We start from the raw sequence: 16574 nt of genomic DNA on the forward strand, positions 1-16574 counted from the left end.
TCTCCCACAGCCAGCTTCAAATGTGATAAACTGCCATTTTCTGACAATAACTGTCTAATCAAAACACGATCGACCAGCTCTAGACATGATGCACCTGAGAGAATCACTGACTCCTGGCACACAACCAGCTCCATGGATCCTCACTGGGCTGGGAGGAAAACAGCTGGCAAAATCACTCAGATTTTCTCTCTGAGGGCCACAACACAGCAGCTGGGGGAAGTAACATCCTTCCTTTGGCTAAATGATATATTGTGGGGGGGAAAAAACCTTCCAGGACCACCCTAAAAAAGACATTTTTCCGGAAGCAGAAACTGAGGTGCAGAGCCTGGGGTTTCTATGCTGCACGAAGCCTCTGCCCACCACCCCCATTACAGCACAGCTGCCACAGCCTCAGCTTCTCCATTAAAAGAAGAGTCTGCTAATTCTCTCATCAGTAGCAGCAGTGCCTAATTAAAAGGAAAGCATCCTATGATTAAACAAGCAACACACAGAAAGAGCGAGATCCAAGTGTAATTCAACTGTGGTACAAAACACCAGCTCTGCCGATGAGCCCTCAGTAAATACTGAATTTTGTTTACAGGACATCTTACTTTGCTGGACACACAGATATGTTGTCCTGGATAAATCATTCCCTGTTAGCCTTCTGTTTGTGTAGTGTCGATTTGTTGATGTACCAAACAGCACACTGACAAGTTGTGGCAGCACAAGAAATCAGAGCAGACAGGGCAGTGCTGCTCAAAACACACGGAGCATCGCTGGGGCAGCAGGAGGATGCGAGCCTGGGCACCCACCCAGAGCTGATCCTGCCTGGCAGGAGGAAGGAGTGGCAGCCAGGAGGGCACGCTCCCTGCACCTGTCTGCAGCAAACAGGCAGGGCTGTCTGGCACCAGCCAGGGCACTGCCAGGGGGCATGGCAGGAAGCAAGGGAAGATGTCCCCAGAGTGCCTCAAGAGGTATCTCAAAGCTGGACCAGCACCTTGCCCTTTTCTGGCACTCAGAAATAGGCTGTAATGCCCTTCTTTCTCTTTTCCCCCCCCTAATTCTCAAAGTTGAGTAGAAGCTCAATGGTAGAAGTGGCACACTCCATTTCTATGCGGGCACATGCCTCTTCTCCCTGCACGCAGGGCTCCAAGGTGCTGCTGAGCAAGCAAGGCTGTGGGCACTGAGTAGGGAAGAAGGCCGTGCCAGCCCCAGGGTCTGTGTTCCCCAATTTCTGAAAAACGAGCCCTGCTGCTGCATGAAGTGCAACCAAGTGCCCCAGCAAACAGTGCCCAGAGCCTGCAAGGCTTCCAACTCCTGCCTTCCTCCAGCTGTGACCCATTTAGGGCACAGGGTCTTCATCATCTTCATCATCATCATCAGACCTGCACCCAGTGCCGTGGTATGGCTGGCACATATCCATCCATCCCACACTCCCCTTGTCCAGACAATGAGCTCCAGGATGCAGGCAAGCCTGATCTTGTCCAGCCCCTGGTCCTGGGATGCCAACACAAAAGAACAGAAGCACCCCAGGGTCCTTCCTCTCTGTCTTGCTAACATTAAAACAGAAAAACCCACTCTGTCTCACCGCAGCGCAGAGCGAGGGATGGGACAACCAGCCAGGAGGCAGATCCCTCCTGATCCCAAGGGATATCTTTGAGATATTGCTCTGCTGCTGTGAGAGTATCCAGAAGACCGTGAAAACTTCTAACCCATTCAAAGTGCTGCAAGAATAAGACCTTTCTGAAATCATTACCATGGCAACTAGGAAAAATAACACAGAAAGAAAATAGCGACCTCAGCTATTTCACAGGAAACACCAACAACATTTTACTGACTCATCACTTGCAGATTTCTAATATATATACATAAGAAAGAAAATCAAATGGGTCACACAAAGATAGGATTTTCAACTTAACACTGCTCTGTTAAGATCCTCTCCACCCTCCCTGTGGGTGCAGACACACACCAGGTCCACCCCAGAACAGAAGCCAGACCACAAGTCCTGGGGCAAAATGCAAGAAATTCTCACCAACAGAAGCAGCTCTTAATTAACAAAATGAGGTGCCCTGTCTTTGCCCTCTCCCACGCTCAGTTCCCCATGACTGATAGCTCATGGCTGTGTCCTCATTCAACCCACAAGCCTTCTCCATGCACGGCCCCTATCGTATCCACATAAACCCCTTGTATCAGTGCACCCACTGAGCCACGACCATCCAAAATACCACTTCAGCTCCCTTCAGTAAATACAGCTCCTGTTGGCTCGGGAGCTGCTTGTGACTATAAATAGAAACTCAATCCACACATATTTTCAGAAGTGACATTCATTGTCTTTGGGGTTCCTTAAAAGGTATCAGCTTTAACGACTGTCCTGTGTCCAGCAGAGCAAACCTGAGCCATGCTTAATCGGGGTGTGATAGGCTTTCTCTACTTGTCCTTTGCTGACTTGGTTAAAGAAAACAATCAGAAAGTAGGAGGATTGCAGCAGGTTTTGCTCTGCTCCTCCTGGGGCTGGAGACATGGAAAAGGACAGCGTGCTCACTGCTCAGTGGGCTGGAGGACTGCTGGGATGTTCAGGATTTATAGGCATTTATTATAAGGAAATGACTTCTCAGACAAGTTAACAAGTCCAGCTACATCCCTTCACTGCATGGGAAAGAAGGATTTGCTTACGGGCTGAATGGAGGCTGAATATTTCATGCCACAGCAAGTAATGCTGTAAGAAAGGGAGGAAAGCAGCTTTCATTTCAGAGAAATCAGAGCTGTCTGCACAGGAGGGATTCCCCTTCCATCCCTTCTGCTAATCTTCTTGTCTTCCACTCAGCCTCCCCCATTGCAATCAACAAGTGTCCCTTCCCAGCCCACATCTGCAGAGAGAAGGAGATGAGTCCTGTGGCCGTGGAACCTCCTGGTGCAAGACCTTCCTCTCCAACATGTCTTTGTTGAGGAACCATGGCAAAAAACTGAATTCCCTGGCCCCTATTGCCCATACAGGGCACCTGTCTCCCTGCTCCTACCTGTCTGCCTCGAGAGTGGGGTGCAAACGAGGGAATGAGCCCCAAATTTGATGGAGAATTTCATCGACCCACCCTGAAGGGACCTTCCATGGAGCATGGCTGCCCAGACCCATAAACAGGGCCTGCAGACAACACCCTCCTCCACCAAGCCCTGCAGCTGGGTTCTCGTTATCGCTCTCAGGAGGGACAGCATATAATCTTGCCTGGATTCCTTATCTCTCTCTGCTTGAGATTTCTGGATGAGCATTATCCCAGAAAATGCAAGAAAAACATGAACCAGCTCATCCCTCTGCCCAGGTTTCGCAGGAGCTTAAAATGAACAAAAGCTGCATTTCTACTTGGTCACACCTTGTAAGTACTTAAGATTTAAAGCCCTCTATTTCTGGTTAATCTAAACCAAGTTTGAAACTTATCTCCCTATTAGTACTTGAGAAGGGACCAGGGGGAGGGAGGAAATAAAAAGAGGCAAAGAAAAATGCTGTCACTGTAGAGCTCCTGCACAGTTCTGCTGAACCTGGATTTCTGATGCTGGTAACACTATCTCTAATGCTGACAGACATCCATGGGGGAAAAGCCACTCATTTCCTAACATCAGCAAAAAACCAATTATAACAAAGAGGTGAAATCCAGCAGAGATGAGGGAAAAAACACTCAGCTGCTGCCCCCATTCCTGCTGGGGGCTGAGCAGGGTGGGAATGGGCTCTGTGAGGACACGAGTGACAGCAGGGCAGAGTCGCGGGTGCTAACAGCACTGGGACAAACCTCTGCCAGGAGAACTGAGGAAAAATACGGACTGATCCCTGGGAAAACACCAACAACCAGAAGTGCTTACAGATGAAAGCGCTTGTGGTGCAAGCTGAGGGTGCTCCAGATGCTCTAGCTGAATTTCCTGGATCCCACCCAAGGGGAACAACCACAATAATCAAAAAAGGAATAGAAAGAAACGCCTGACTATCTGCATAGAGCAGCAATTTTTCATCCATACAGGGATGAAGCAAGTTTTGGAAGTGCACATCATTCTTCCATTTCACCTAGCTGGAGTCTCTTCTCCATGCTGCCTGGGCAGAGATAACAGGAAGCTATGGATGGCAGCTGAAACAACAGCTGTAATGATAGGATCTAAGGTAGCCCAAGTATTTCCAGCCTCTCAACTAAATTAACAGGAAAGAACTGACACTTATGGCTCCCCAACCAGGGAGCTGAAGAAAACTTTAGCAGGTGCCAAGGAATCTATATAGGCTCATCCCTAAAGCATACAAAGAACTGATTTATCTGATAAAAAAAATTAACCTTCCCAGCTGCATGAAATCCCATTTAATTGTCAAATAATTCAGTCTCCAGAACCAGGATGAAGTCTGCTTTGTAGTCACAGTCCATTTTTTAATGACTAAGAGGACCATGGCATTTTTTATCCCTGGAAGAGCTTCACAAGCAGGTCAATTAAAACATGTGACTTTCTACAAGACCTCAGAAACCCTTTCAATCCCCGAGAAGCAGAAGAACCCCCAAGGTCCATAAAAAGAATTACCCCCACTGACAAATAGAAAACTGGTTTTGAAGTCGGTAATCCTAGCGATTAACAGCTCTGATGTCTTCCATTAGCGTTGGATGATGACTCCTCCAGTCTCCAACAACAAGCCATTAATAAGAGTAATTTCTGCATAAGCAGGAGCTAATTGAATACAGTGCGTGCAAACCCATAGGGCACTGCATTTGCCTGCTGTGGGAGTGCCCCTTGCAGCTGGAGTGTCGAGGAATTACGTTGACGGTAGCTCCAAGCCCTACGTTGGGCAAAGCCAGCCGACGCTGAGCTGCCAAGGCTTTGATTGCTTGGCTAAGAGCAGCTGGCACAGGGCTGGAGAGATGTGCAATGGAGTTAAATAGAGATGTGGGATGTGCACTTCAGTGGAAGTGGAGATACCTCCACAGGAAGAGAAGGCAGTGCATAAACACGAGGCCTTGTGAGCTCCTGGGAAGAGCCCTGGGCAGATGGAGGTTTTCCAAGGAAAGGCTGTTCCATTGATTCAGGGATGCACGCACCTGTGTAAGTGCCATTCTAAAACAAAGTCTAATGAATCAGACTCATATGAGGAAGCATCAAATGAGAAATTTCACCACAAAGCTGGTCTGTACCATTCAGTTGGAGTGGGACAGCCAAGGTACAGGGTTAAGGAGTTCAGCACCAGTTTGCATCAGTGTGTGATGCAGAGAGCCCCTGGTGCAGCACCAGCTGGGACATGGACATGGGACAGGTCTTTGAGTCCCTGCACTCACAGGAAACAACTCAGAAGAGATGCAAGAGACACCAGAAATATTCTACAAAACAAAAGGATTCTCTTCCTTCCTGACTTGGGGGCCTGACACAAATCCATGCACATCAAAGAAGGCAAAATATGTGTGCCCTGGGTTGACCTGGCATGGAGCCACAGAGGCTGGAAGGGACACAGTGCTGTCCACAGCTGCCCTATGCAGCCAGACAAGGGTGAGCTGCAACCAGTCTCCAGATCTCCCACAGCCTCCTCAGGAGGTGAACCAGCACTGGGCAAGATCTCCTTTTAGGATATAGGGATGGTCAAAGGAGCAGCCTCCACACATCTGACAAATCTGCAGCTGCCATCTACCAACAGCAAAATATTCAACTGGGCTTGAAACTGGTGGGGATTGGGATGTTCCTGACCACCAAGTCCTGGGAGCAAAGTACTTCTCATCCCAAATATGCCCTTAACTTTTGAGGCAGTGCTCATACAGGGATCCAGACCTGCTACTCTCCAGTCTGCCCAGAACCTTGGACACCCTGAGACCTGGGCACCAACCTGTCACAGCCCCACTGCCCAGTTCCCTTACACCATTTCTCCATGGAACAATCCAATTTTCCTCCCACATGGAGAAATCAATCAGTGGGTGTTATGACAGCTAATAATTTCCAGTTACCTTCTTCTCTGCACATTGAATTCAGGCAGAAGCAGAAATACATAAATACCATTTGGGTGACTGTTATTAATACTTGAACCTGCAGCCTAATGGTTGCTCCATGCTGGCAGGTTTTCTAACTGTTCACCCCCCCTCTCCATCATACTGGATATCTAAAAATTTAATGTTCTTTGATGCTGATTAAGACAACCCTCTTGTTCTCAAGCCTTGACTGTTTACATAAATAGACACTTTAATGCATTTTGCCAGCAAGGTTTCCTTTGACTCCTTGGCACAGATGGTTGCTATTTCCATGCTGCAGCAGCTATTAGATCGTAATGTTAACAGTGACAACTCTACATCATCTGTACCCTGCTCCCTCCCCTGCAGCAGGATGTACCAGGAATTCAGCTTGAGATACTGCCACGGCCTCAGGCTGCTCCTGTTTCCTGCAGAAGGGATTTGCCCACCTTGGCTTGGGGCACTGTGGCTCGGTGGATCCCCACAACAGGCTGCTGTAGCCAGGGGTCCTCCAATGGCTGCACTTATGCTGGGGACACGTCAGGCAGGGCCTCATCCCACTTCCTTGAAGAACTGCCTCCCATGGATAATGAGCTTTTCTCCTTGGGTGCTGTCCCAGAGAGTCATTCACCCTTGCCACCTCTCCAATTTGATCTTAAAAATCAACAAAAGGCTCCCCACAGGTCTAAACCAATTCTTCCTTCCTTTCGGAGACACCAGGGTTTTGGATCAATCTAGATCCAAGTCCACACAAGACCCAGGCAGGGATTTGAACCCATTGCAGCTTTGGGGAGGCCAGTGAAGGACTCTCCAGTCTCTTTCTTGTTAACAATGGCAAAACACCGCAGAGACAGCGACTGAAATTCAAGGGCTATTTAAACAAAAGAATATGTAGGGTATAGTTCATACAATGCGAGTTCAGACAAGGAAACTCAGAACAGCCAGGAAGCTCAATGTGAACCAGATTTTAAAAACAAAAACAAAACCCCCAAAGCCCTTCCTCAAGGAAGCCCTTGCTGAATTCTTTCCCCTACTGAGGAGTCCAACATCACGCCTCATACTAAAGCCTTTGCTTTTCACTCCAAGAAAGGAGTTGGAGGAAATAAAGGAAAATAAAAGCAGCATATTATGGAACAGAGCCTGGCTTACAGCCAGGGCGGGGGGGAAAGCAGCACAGAAACCCTCTGGTTTAGCAGCACATTTTACTCCTGCTCTGTGGCAGAAAAATCTTTTGCTAAGCCGCAGCTGTTTGAACCCACAGTGCTGCAGAGGCTCAGCTTCCTTAAGGCGAATCAGTCAATTGGTTCAACAGTGTATTTAAAATCCCCTGAGTCTACCTTTAAATCACATTTATATTCCTCTACCCAAAGCTAATAGTTTCTACCTGCATTTTGCTTCATCTCTGTAGAAAAACAAGCTATTTAGCAGCCACATTAATAATCTGTGGCAATCTGGTTGTCATTTCCCTGATGGAAAATTTCACACTGCTGCCCAGCAGCCACAACGTGGCAAGTGCTGCAAGCACCTCACACTGTGCTGCTCCCTCTGACTGCACCTAGAGCCAGGAGAACAGCAGGAGTTGGTTTTGGATGGGTGGGGTGTGGAGGAAATACAGAATTACAACCAGTCAGGTGTACCTGCAGCTCAGGCATGTGCAGGAACCATGTGGCAACAACCTGGTGATGAGTGAGAAAGTCAGCTCATGTCAGAAGGAGCCTAGAGGAAACCCAGCTCTTGAAGCTTCAGCCATGTGATGGTAAAATGTGTGTTGACAATTTAGGGTGGAAGGTGGCTTATGGAAAAGAGCTTTGGGTGGAAGAGGAGGTTCATCCAGCAGCCCTGGCCATGGGTGCTCAATCTGACCAGGCTGACTGATGGGTGAATACAAATAAGCAGCAAGAGGTGGGGGCCAGTGTTTTCAACACACTCCCAATTCCCACTAATTTGTATGTGCCTTCAGAGAACCACTATCATCTTAAATATCACAACCAGGCCTACTCTGGTTGCCTTGTCTGTTAAACAAGGGACTAAAAGATTTTTCAGGTCCCTCCAGGCTGCCTGTCCCAAGGTGAGATGTCAAACCTCCAGAAGAGCAGACTTTTCTCCCTGGCTGTTCTGAGGAGCTCAGCTCACCAGCTCCTGTCCTGAAGTCCAGGATGGTCTGGCGGTCCCAGAGCTGCTGAATCCCATCCAGCATTGCTGGGGCCAGATGGGTGGGCATTTTCCTTCTTCCTTTCTGGGTAACCTCCAGCCTGTCCTTCCTCTCAGAGAGGAGCAGCCCCTCTGCCAAGGGGCCTCTAAACAACGCAAGGTTTTGACGTGACACCTTAAAATAGGCCCTTAAAATATTTACCCTAATATAGCCCACGGTGCCCAGGGCAGCATGTGGAAAGCCCAAGAGGTAAATACTGTCTGAATAAGCAGAGAGCTTAATATAGAAAGTCACGGAGTCAAGTACTCTTCAAGCGCCCTCACATCTTTGCAAACATCAGTCAGTAAAGATAAATTTGACATGGTTGATCACTCACACTTTGAGGAAAGGCTCTTCCAAAAGACAAAAATCATGTTTCAGTGTTCATAATCTCTGCAGGAAGGCCTGGTCCAACATTTTGCCCCTCTAATTCCTGCTCTCATAACTGTCAGATTATGAAATTGCCAACTCTAAACCTTACGAGGTTACAAAGAAACACCTCTCTGTTCTCTTCTGCCACTTTGAGAAGATGAACTAATAAAAACAAGCTCTGCTATTCCCTCCAAGTGCCTGGGAGAAAGGAATCTGGAACGATAGTAGCTTCAAAAATACCATTAAAGAAAGCAACCACCCACAGTGTCTGGAGTACCCCCACGCATATCAGCTCCCTTCACCCTTGTTACCCAAAAACCACACAAAAATCTGCCTCTTGTCATCCAGATGTTTGCTGGGACACCACTGGCCAGGGCAGAAACCGGAAACCTCCTACCCCACTTTTCCCAAGGCAAAGAATTAAGGAGTTGTGTTGCACTTAGGGTGTTTAATGATGGGAGCTTACTTGGCACCCATCCCCGGTGGGGTGGTTCCCCCACATGGGAGACCACACCAGCATCTCCCAAAAGCGCTCCTGGTAAAAGAGCAACAAGCTTTGACAGTCTGTCCCTTGGGCAGTTGCAGCAAAGACACCGTGGATGTGCTTTCACCCTTCAGCCAAGGTAGGAATAAAAGTGTTTATTGGTTTTTGTGAACCACCTCCTCCCAGCTTCTTTGGGATAATCTTCCCAAGATTATTAAATAAAGGAATCACTCAAGCTTCCCTGCAGAGCTCCCACCAAGGGCAGCAAATGAAGGTGAAACCAGCAGGACTTTGGAGTGCACCACTGTTTATTGTGAACTGAAAACAACACCTAGCCAGCTAGACTGCATCAGGGCATCAGGGGGAAGGTGCTGGCTGGAAGGGACACATTGAGCACAGCCACATCTCCCTGGCACTTGGTCACTGAGGCATTAACGCCACAGGATGACAGGGGAATTGGGAGTTGATCCACAGCCACCACTGCTTCCACCGGGAGCTGGGGGAGAAACACCTCTGCGTGCAACCCAGCAAACAGGAAACATGCCAGGAGGGGAGAAAAGGGGAGCCACGACTTGAGATGCAACGAGCTTCTCAGCCAAGACTGGTGCTAGCACAGGGGTGGCTGTGTCTTTCTGGGAGCCCAGAGCTCTGACATCCCAGCAGAAACAACATGCTGGGAGCTCTCAAGAATGGGAGTGCTTTATAACAAGGTTTTGCAGCATCCCTGCATCCCCACTAATAAACTCTCCGCCCCAAAGGAAGCATGCACCTGCAGCCCCAAGACATGTGCTTGAGGTAGGATCAAGGACACCACGCCAGGCAGGCCTCAGCAGCAGCCACAAAACTCATGTGAGGCCACGGCATGCAAACCCTCTGAAAGCAGAGTTCTTGTCATGGAACATAATGGAGATGTTTCAAGAGGAACACGGCAACTCCTTTTCTTAATGACTGTACACAGGGAAAGCTCTGCTAGGTGACAAGTGGTGAGAGGCTGGAGCACAGGCACTCTCCTGCCTGCAAGGACTCAGATAATTGAGCAAAGGAATAGCCAGTGATGAGGCTATTTTGGACTCATCATGCTGCTGCTGGAGCGTTCACTGAGGAGGCAAAGCCATTTTTTACCTCCTCTCCAAGGAGTGCAAATTCAGTAGCTCTCTGCCTGCAGCTGCACTGACCCCAGAGCTCACGGAGCCCACAGAGCCCACAGGTGCTGGCAGCACCTTAAGCACTGCCAGGCTCACAGTGACCTGGTGGCAAAGGACTGCCTCATCTCCTTGGTTCCCTCACCACAGACCCCAGCACCACCTGGTGCTGCCCAGGGGACAGTGGTCTCAGCATGGTGCTGACCATCCCTGGTAGGGCTAGGATGCAGGAGCTCACATAGCCAGGTACAAGTCAAGGTGATTGCTGCAACCTGGAAGCACACTCAGAGGAAAAAGCCTGCCTTATTCCCTTCTGGGACCCTTCCCAGAGTTTTTTAATTCCTCTCACCCCAAACCATCCCACCAGCAGATGAATTCAGACTCATAACTCCATCTGCAACCCCTCTGCACCAGGAGCTGCCAGGACAGCACTCACCTGCTCATGGTATTCGATCCCCATGCTGAGTGTGTTAATGAGAATGGCCACCATGATCCCACGGCCGAAATATTTGCTGTCCACGATCTTCTGGAAAGTCTCACACACCACGTGCCAGAAGGCCAGCACCAGATGGGCCCTCCCGGCCCGGGCTCTGCCCCGTTGTGGGTCTCGCTGGTCACTGTAGTGCGCATCCTGCGTGAACTCGTAGACGCCGTCGCTGTCCGAGTCGGCCGTGTCATTGTCGGACAGCTCGGCCTCGCCCAGCGCCGCCAGGCAGTAGGGGCAGCTCTCGGGGCTGCAGGAGCCTCCATCCAGCTTGCTGCAGGGGCTGGAGATCTTGCAGGAGCTTTGGCAGGGACCTGAAATGCCAGCAGAGCAGGGAAAGGGCAGCTGGTCAGCTGGGACTGGGGGCTGCGGGAAGCAACCCTCACTCCCTGTTAGCGCCAAGCCTTTGCCTCTGACATGACAGGCATTTCCTAAAGGGAAAAGGGCTTCTGCTGGGTTAAAGCCTGGGCTTCCCAAGTGCCCTCTCTCTGTTTATGAAGCTCTCTTTGCTGCCCCTAGACAGACACCGCCCCAGCCGTGGACCCTGAGCGCACCTCATTACATCTCCAGCCATCACAGGAAGGAGGAAGCAATCGGTTCCCCCGGTCCTGGCAGTTTCCTGGCTGTAATTATCAGGAGGACTGTTAGCAGCCTTCTTTCCTGTTCTGATGCTCCAAAACCACTGGCTTCCCTCTCCACACGTTGGCCTCGGTGGCAGCTGCCAGGTGTATCCTGGGTGAAATACCAGTGGGATATTCCCCAAAATTCCCTCCAGCTGGCTGCAAGGAGACAGCAATGCATGCACCTGACTCCTGCACGGCAGCACCCAGCAGTGAGAGTGCAAAACCAACTCAGAGCCCAGTTCTGTGTGTTCAGTCTCTGGGCAGCACTGGGTTGGGGGCAGGATTTGGTCTCTTCCCTGCACAGCTCCTGGCTGGAAAGGTCAATGCCATTGCAGTGGGGCGGAAAAGGCACTGACTGCCTGGGAAATCTTGGCCAGAAACGCTTCTTGAAGGCTGGGAGTATTTAGGCTAGACTGGCCTGAACTCCCAAACTTCAGGATGTGGAGGGGAAAAGAAAAATATCTTCACTTTCTTGAAGTGAAGATATGAAATCCCTGATCCACGAAAGATGTCTGACTCTTACAGGCTTCCTGAGCAAATCACAGTTTTGTAATACTCGGCATCTGTGATTGTCCTTGAGCACTCACACAAAGCAGACACTCAATCTCCACAAGCCTTGTGTCCCACAGGAGCAGAGCTACACAGTACTCAGGTGTGTGATAGGACCCAGATCTGGAAGGTGTCCATCTGCAAGCTCTAGCTGATTTTGGGAGTACAGGATGTGGGAAGTGCTCCCTGTAAATGGTTTAGGAGTGGAGGGAAATAATGGCATTTTGTCGTAACAAGTAATCTAAACCCACCCTCTGCAAAGTTTAAAGCCATTCCCCCCTTCCTGTCACTACATGTCCTTGTCAAAGTCCCTCTGCAGCTCTCTTGTACTCTTCTTCTAATCTATGAGATGGGGATTGCAAAGCAAATGGATTCACTGAAAACCCTCATATGCCTTCGATTATTGTAGATATGAAGTCTGGGAGGATGAAATCTCCCTCCTAAATTTGGCTATAAGAGGCATTAGGTAGGTCATAAGACTCCTATTCATCTCACCTGGAAAGCCATCACCTTTCTCTGTAACATGGACTGAAAAGAACCCTGCAAAAATTCAGAGAGAGAAAAAATTAGGACAAAAATCATATTTCTGGAAAGCAGCCCCAGATGTAGCTCCAACCCCAGCTCACCTGTGCTCTGTGTCTCCAGCAGCTTGTGCATGGTGCTGTATGGCCCGGGCGGGATGTTGAGGTTCGTCAAGGTGCTGCTCCCAGCGCCCACCGCCGCCTCCGCCAAGTTCTTCTCTTTCAGCATCTCATGGGAGGTGCTGGAGTGCACTGTGGGGTACACCTTGCTGCCCATCACGTTCTTGGGGATCCCTTCTGGGCTTGGCAAACCGAGGCTCGGCTGCGTCAGGGATGACCGGCAGCGCACCGGCTCAAAGTGGCAGTCGGCATGGTAGATGCTGTGCACGGACTCGGTGTTGCTGGGAGAGGCGCTGGGGGCCCCCAGGGAGTTGGGTGCTGAGGGAGGGAGCATCAGCCGGTTGGTGCCGTTGTGGAGCGAGCTGGTCTCCACGTCGCTGATCTCCGGGCTGGCGCGGGGCGCTCGCAGGTTCCCGTTGCCCAGGTGGTAGTGGTGGTGGTGGTGATGGTGGTGGTGGATGAGGTGGTGCACGGAGGATCTCTTCCTGCTCCGGCGCTTCCTGGCATGCCGCTCGGCCCTCGCCTTGCTCGTGGGGCTGCTGAGGAAGCCCATCCTCACGCCTGCTGCCCTGTAGGCCTTCACCAGCTGCTTGCTGCCCTTCCGGGCAATGTAAACCAGGTACTTGAGGAGCTCATCGTAGCAGCTTCCTGGCTCTGAGAAACTGGCAAGGGTGCTGGCGTTGGACAGGTAGCGCACGCGCTGCTCCTTCATCAGCTGGCTCTCACGCTGCTTTGTCTCAGAGAACTGCGTTGCTATCACCACCAGGCACAGGTTGATCATGAAGAAGGAGCCCACCTAAGGGGGCAGGGGACATCAGGCACCTCAGTGTGGCCGTGGCACCACACAGATCTGCCAAGGACAAAGAGCAGCAAACCCCAGCCAACCCCACCCCCTGTGTCACCCAGCAGGGACCACTGACTGCGCTGACTCACCCCCAGGCTCTCACCCCAGGGACTCCCACGCCAGCCCTCCATGGAGGACGTCAGAGATCAAAGACAAGAGAAGATTATTTTGACAAAAATCTCTTGCTCTTTTAAGATGGTGTTTTTCTCTCTCCACAGACAGCAGTTGTAATTATCACAATTAGTGACATTACAATGAATGCACTGCGCCTTCCTCATAGGAGCGTTTTTCTGCCAGTGTGTGGGCAGCTTGCGAGCAGATCCCTTTCCCCTGCTAATGGGATTTGCGGGTGACTGTTATGCAAGGGCATCATCATCCTGTACCCACAGCTTGGAGATTTTCTTTCCAACCAGGGTTTCATGAGGTCCTGCCTTCTGCAGAGCCCAGCCTGGGTTACAGGGAATTACTGACGTGCTAACGGGCTATCACAAACTGCTACCGTTACTCGCACGGCATCTGGAAAAGTACTGCTTGCTCTTCCTCTTCGTCATCTTGGGGAGGCTGAGAGCAAGGGTTTGCTTCTCTCTTGGGGAAGCTAACAGAAAAAAAACAGCATCATGGACTAAACAACCGTCTACTTTCTCGTCAGGGTTTGGAGCCTGGTTTGATGAGGAGCAGAAATCCCCACAATGATCTAACTGACCATGTGCAGCTATTTTTCTGGACTTAGACAATTGTGTAGCAAGACAAGAACCCATCTCACTTAGCTACATCTGAGTGAGGTACCTAATGATCCTTTAGAGTCAAACAAGAAATAGGCGCATCAAGTCTGCAATGCATCTAATTTATTTTGGATGTCTACCTTCAGAGGAGATGAATCACCCCCTTAAAGCACCTATTTTTCTCCCTTGACGATAAAGGGAGTCTAGACAACGAGCTCAGCCAGTCACTGTAGACAATTCTGCTTGCATAGATGAAGCCCATCATGGAGCCCACCCCACAGAAACTCTTTGTTGGCTCCTTTGTGGGTGGTCTCAGATGATGCTGTGAAGTGTGGGTGGGCTGTGGGCAGTAATCTCTTCCCTCCTTTCCTAATGTGCTCTCTGAACTTTGGGACTGTTTTCCCGTAACATCCCCACGGCACCAAGGACCCAGCCAGATGGGTTCTGTATTATGGGGGAATTTTTGGGCAGCCTCTTCCCTTTCTAGCTCAAAAACTGGGCAGGTGAATTTTTTTTTCTCCTCAGAAACTGGGCAGGTGAAATTTGCCTACTTTAAAACTTAAATTCAAGGGGGTAAGCAAGAGGGAAAAGCTCTCTAAGCACAAGAAGAGAAGTAGCAGCAGCAACAACAGAAGTGGATCTACCACCGCTTGAGCACATCTCTTTCCTTCTTCATGTTTGCAGCTAAATGCAGCTGCAGCACAATTCCATAGGGAAGCTGCGTTTCTCCCAGCAGGCTGGTTGCTACTTCAGCTTTTATATTCACTGTACCCTCTGCCCTGTTCCTCTGGGTGACTCCACTCTGCTCTCTCCAAATGCCAGGAGGATGCCCCCTGCTCCCCTGAGGCCACTCACAATGATCAGGAGGATGAAGTAGATGAAGTTGTAGAAGGAATGTGCATCCATGACAAAGTACATGATGTCCACCCAGCCTTCCAAAGTGATGACCTGGTGGAGACAGGAAGGGAAAACAAACTCCTGAAGGCTCAGTTACAATAAAGTGCACAGCCAATGTTTCTTCTGGCTGGGTCATGTCTGACACCTCATAGCAGGTCTTGGTGCAGAACAGGATGCTGAGGAACCAAACTCCTGCTCCTCCCAACGCCAGCAGCCATGTTACCAGCTGCCCAGGCTGAATCTAGCCCTTTTCCACCTGCACTTAAGAGCCACTAGTGCATTTTGCAGAAAGAAGAGCAGTCTCTAGGCTCTGCCCCACACCAGCATCATCAGACTGCACACCCACAAGGTTTTGTCCATGCATGTGAGGTGGAGAAATTCTCAAAATAGGCATCATATTGTATCCCTAACACTTTGAGCACCTGTGCACTACTCTGTAGGTGCACACTAGTACAAAACAGCTCCCAGGAGTACAATTACAAATCCCCTGGGAACATTTTGAGAGCAGGACCTGCTGTTTGCCCACCTGGTGTCAATTGGCAGACAGGGCTCACCTGAAATATCGCAATCCAGGCGTAGCCAATGTTATCAAAGTTGATGGCTCCCTTGAAGGGGTTGTGCTCCCCAGCAGAGCAGTTGGTGTAGTACTGGTTCCAGTTCACACAAGATGTGTTGGTGGTGTCGTTGTAGGAATAATAATCCAGAGTGCACTCCAGGCCCTCTTCCCTCCGTGTTGGGATGCTCCGGCAGTAGCGCATCCCGTTCTCCCGGGGCTGGGAGCAGATGAAGGGATTCTCATCTTCGTTCTCTGTCTGGTAGTACCGTTCCAAATCAACCGTGTAGGGGCTGAAAGAGTCCAGACAAGGCTGGGGTTTGCACACTGATTGCAAGCAATCCGGCAAAGAGACAGCTGTACCAGCATAGAAGTCTGACATCTGCTCTCCTGGATCTTAAAGCTATTTTTTAAAGGAGTCCCCTTGGACGTACTGCAGCTCCACAGGGTGAACTGATGTCCTTAACTGGGTTTTGAGAAACTGAGGCAGGGCACTCAGCCCCTTGGAAATCCCTTTGAAGGCATTATTAAAAGTTACTCCCTCTGGAAGCACTCTGGCTTTGACTTTGGGAGACTAAGAGAAGGATTCAGCATGACAGGGCTTCTCTGAAATATCTTTGCTGCAGTAAGATGGAAATCAGTCTGTTTAAGCTCCTGTGTGTCCTGTCCTTCTGGAGATGCTGAGAATCATTTAGGAAGACTCTGTGTACAAGGACCTCCCAAAATTCCTAAAAATCAGAGACAGGGACTTCATCTGCATTTCACCATGTCAGTTCAGCCCACAGGTAAGGTCTAAATTCCCTCTGAGGGTGGCCTTACCACAGGAAACCAAGCAAAAATGCTCTTCAGGGAGATGAAACAACCCATGACCAGTCAGAACCTGGCTCCTTGCTCTGCACACACTATCTCCTTAATGCTGCCAGGACTCCCACTAAAGCTTGCAAAGATATTTTTAAGCCTAGTTCAGCCTGGTTAATTCCTGCAGAATTGCCTGTAATACCCTTCAAAGCCTATCTAAAGCCCTGGAATTCTGGCTCAATTAAACAGCACCCAAACCTGTGGCTCTATTGGATTTTCTCGGTGGTGAGGCTGTCCCCCTGCTCTGTTGACATTTACTTAACAGGGACATGTCCTGGTAATGTCAT

General features: G+C 49.9%; 1 protein-coding gene across 16 annotated transcripts in view; it reads right to left on the reverse strand.

The window, feature by feature from the left end:
• The window catches only part of CACNA1G (calcium voltage-gated channel subunit alpha1 G), a 147739-nt gene that overhangs the window by 71808 nt on the left and 59357 nt on the right, over window positions 1–16574 (reverse strand). For all 16 annotated transcript variants that reach the window (XM_054278736.1, XM_054278738.1, XM_054278735.1 and 13 more), the window contains exons 6-10: window positions 15431–15722; window positions 14835–14927; window positions 12399–13209; window positions 12268–12312; window positions 10553–10914 (exon numbers count right to left, since the gene is read on the reverse strand). In XM_054278736.1, coding sequence (XP_054134711.1) covers window positions 10553–10914; window positions 12268–12312; window positions 12399–13209; window positions 14835–14927; window positions 15431–15722 — 1603 coding nt within the window. The remainder of the gene's footprint in view (window positions 1–10552; window positions 10915–12267; window positions 12313–12398; window positions 13210–14834; window positions 14928–15430; window positions 15723–16574) is intronic.

Source organism: Melozone crissalis, unplaced genomic scaffold (genome assembly GCF_028551555.1).
Source record: "Melozone crissalis strain CALT ecotype California unplaced genomic scaffold, PUWL_Pcris_2 ptg000026l_1, whole genome shotgun sequence".
Taxonomy (NCBI): domain Eukaryota; kingdom Metazoa; phylum Chordata; class Aves; order Passeriformes; family Passerellidae; genus Melozone; species Melozone crissalis.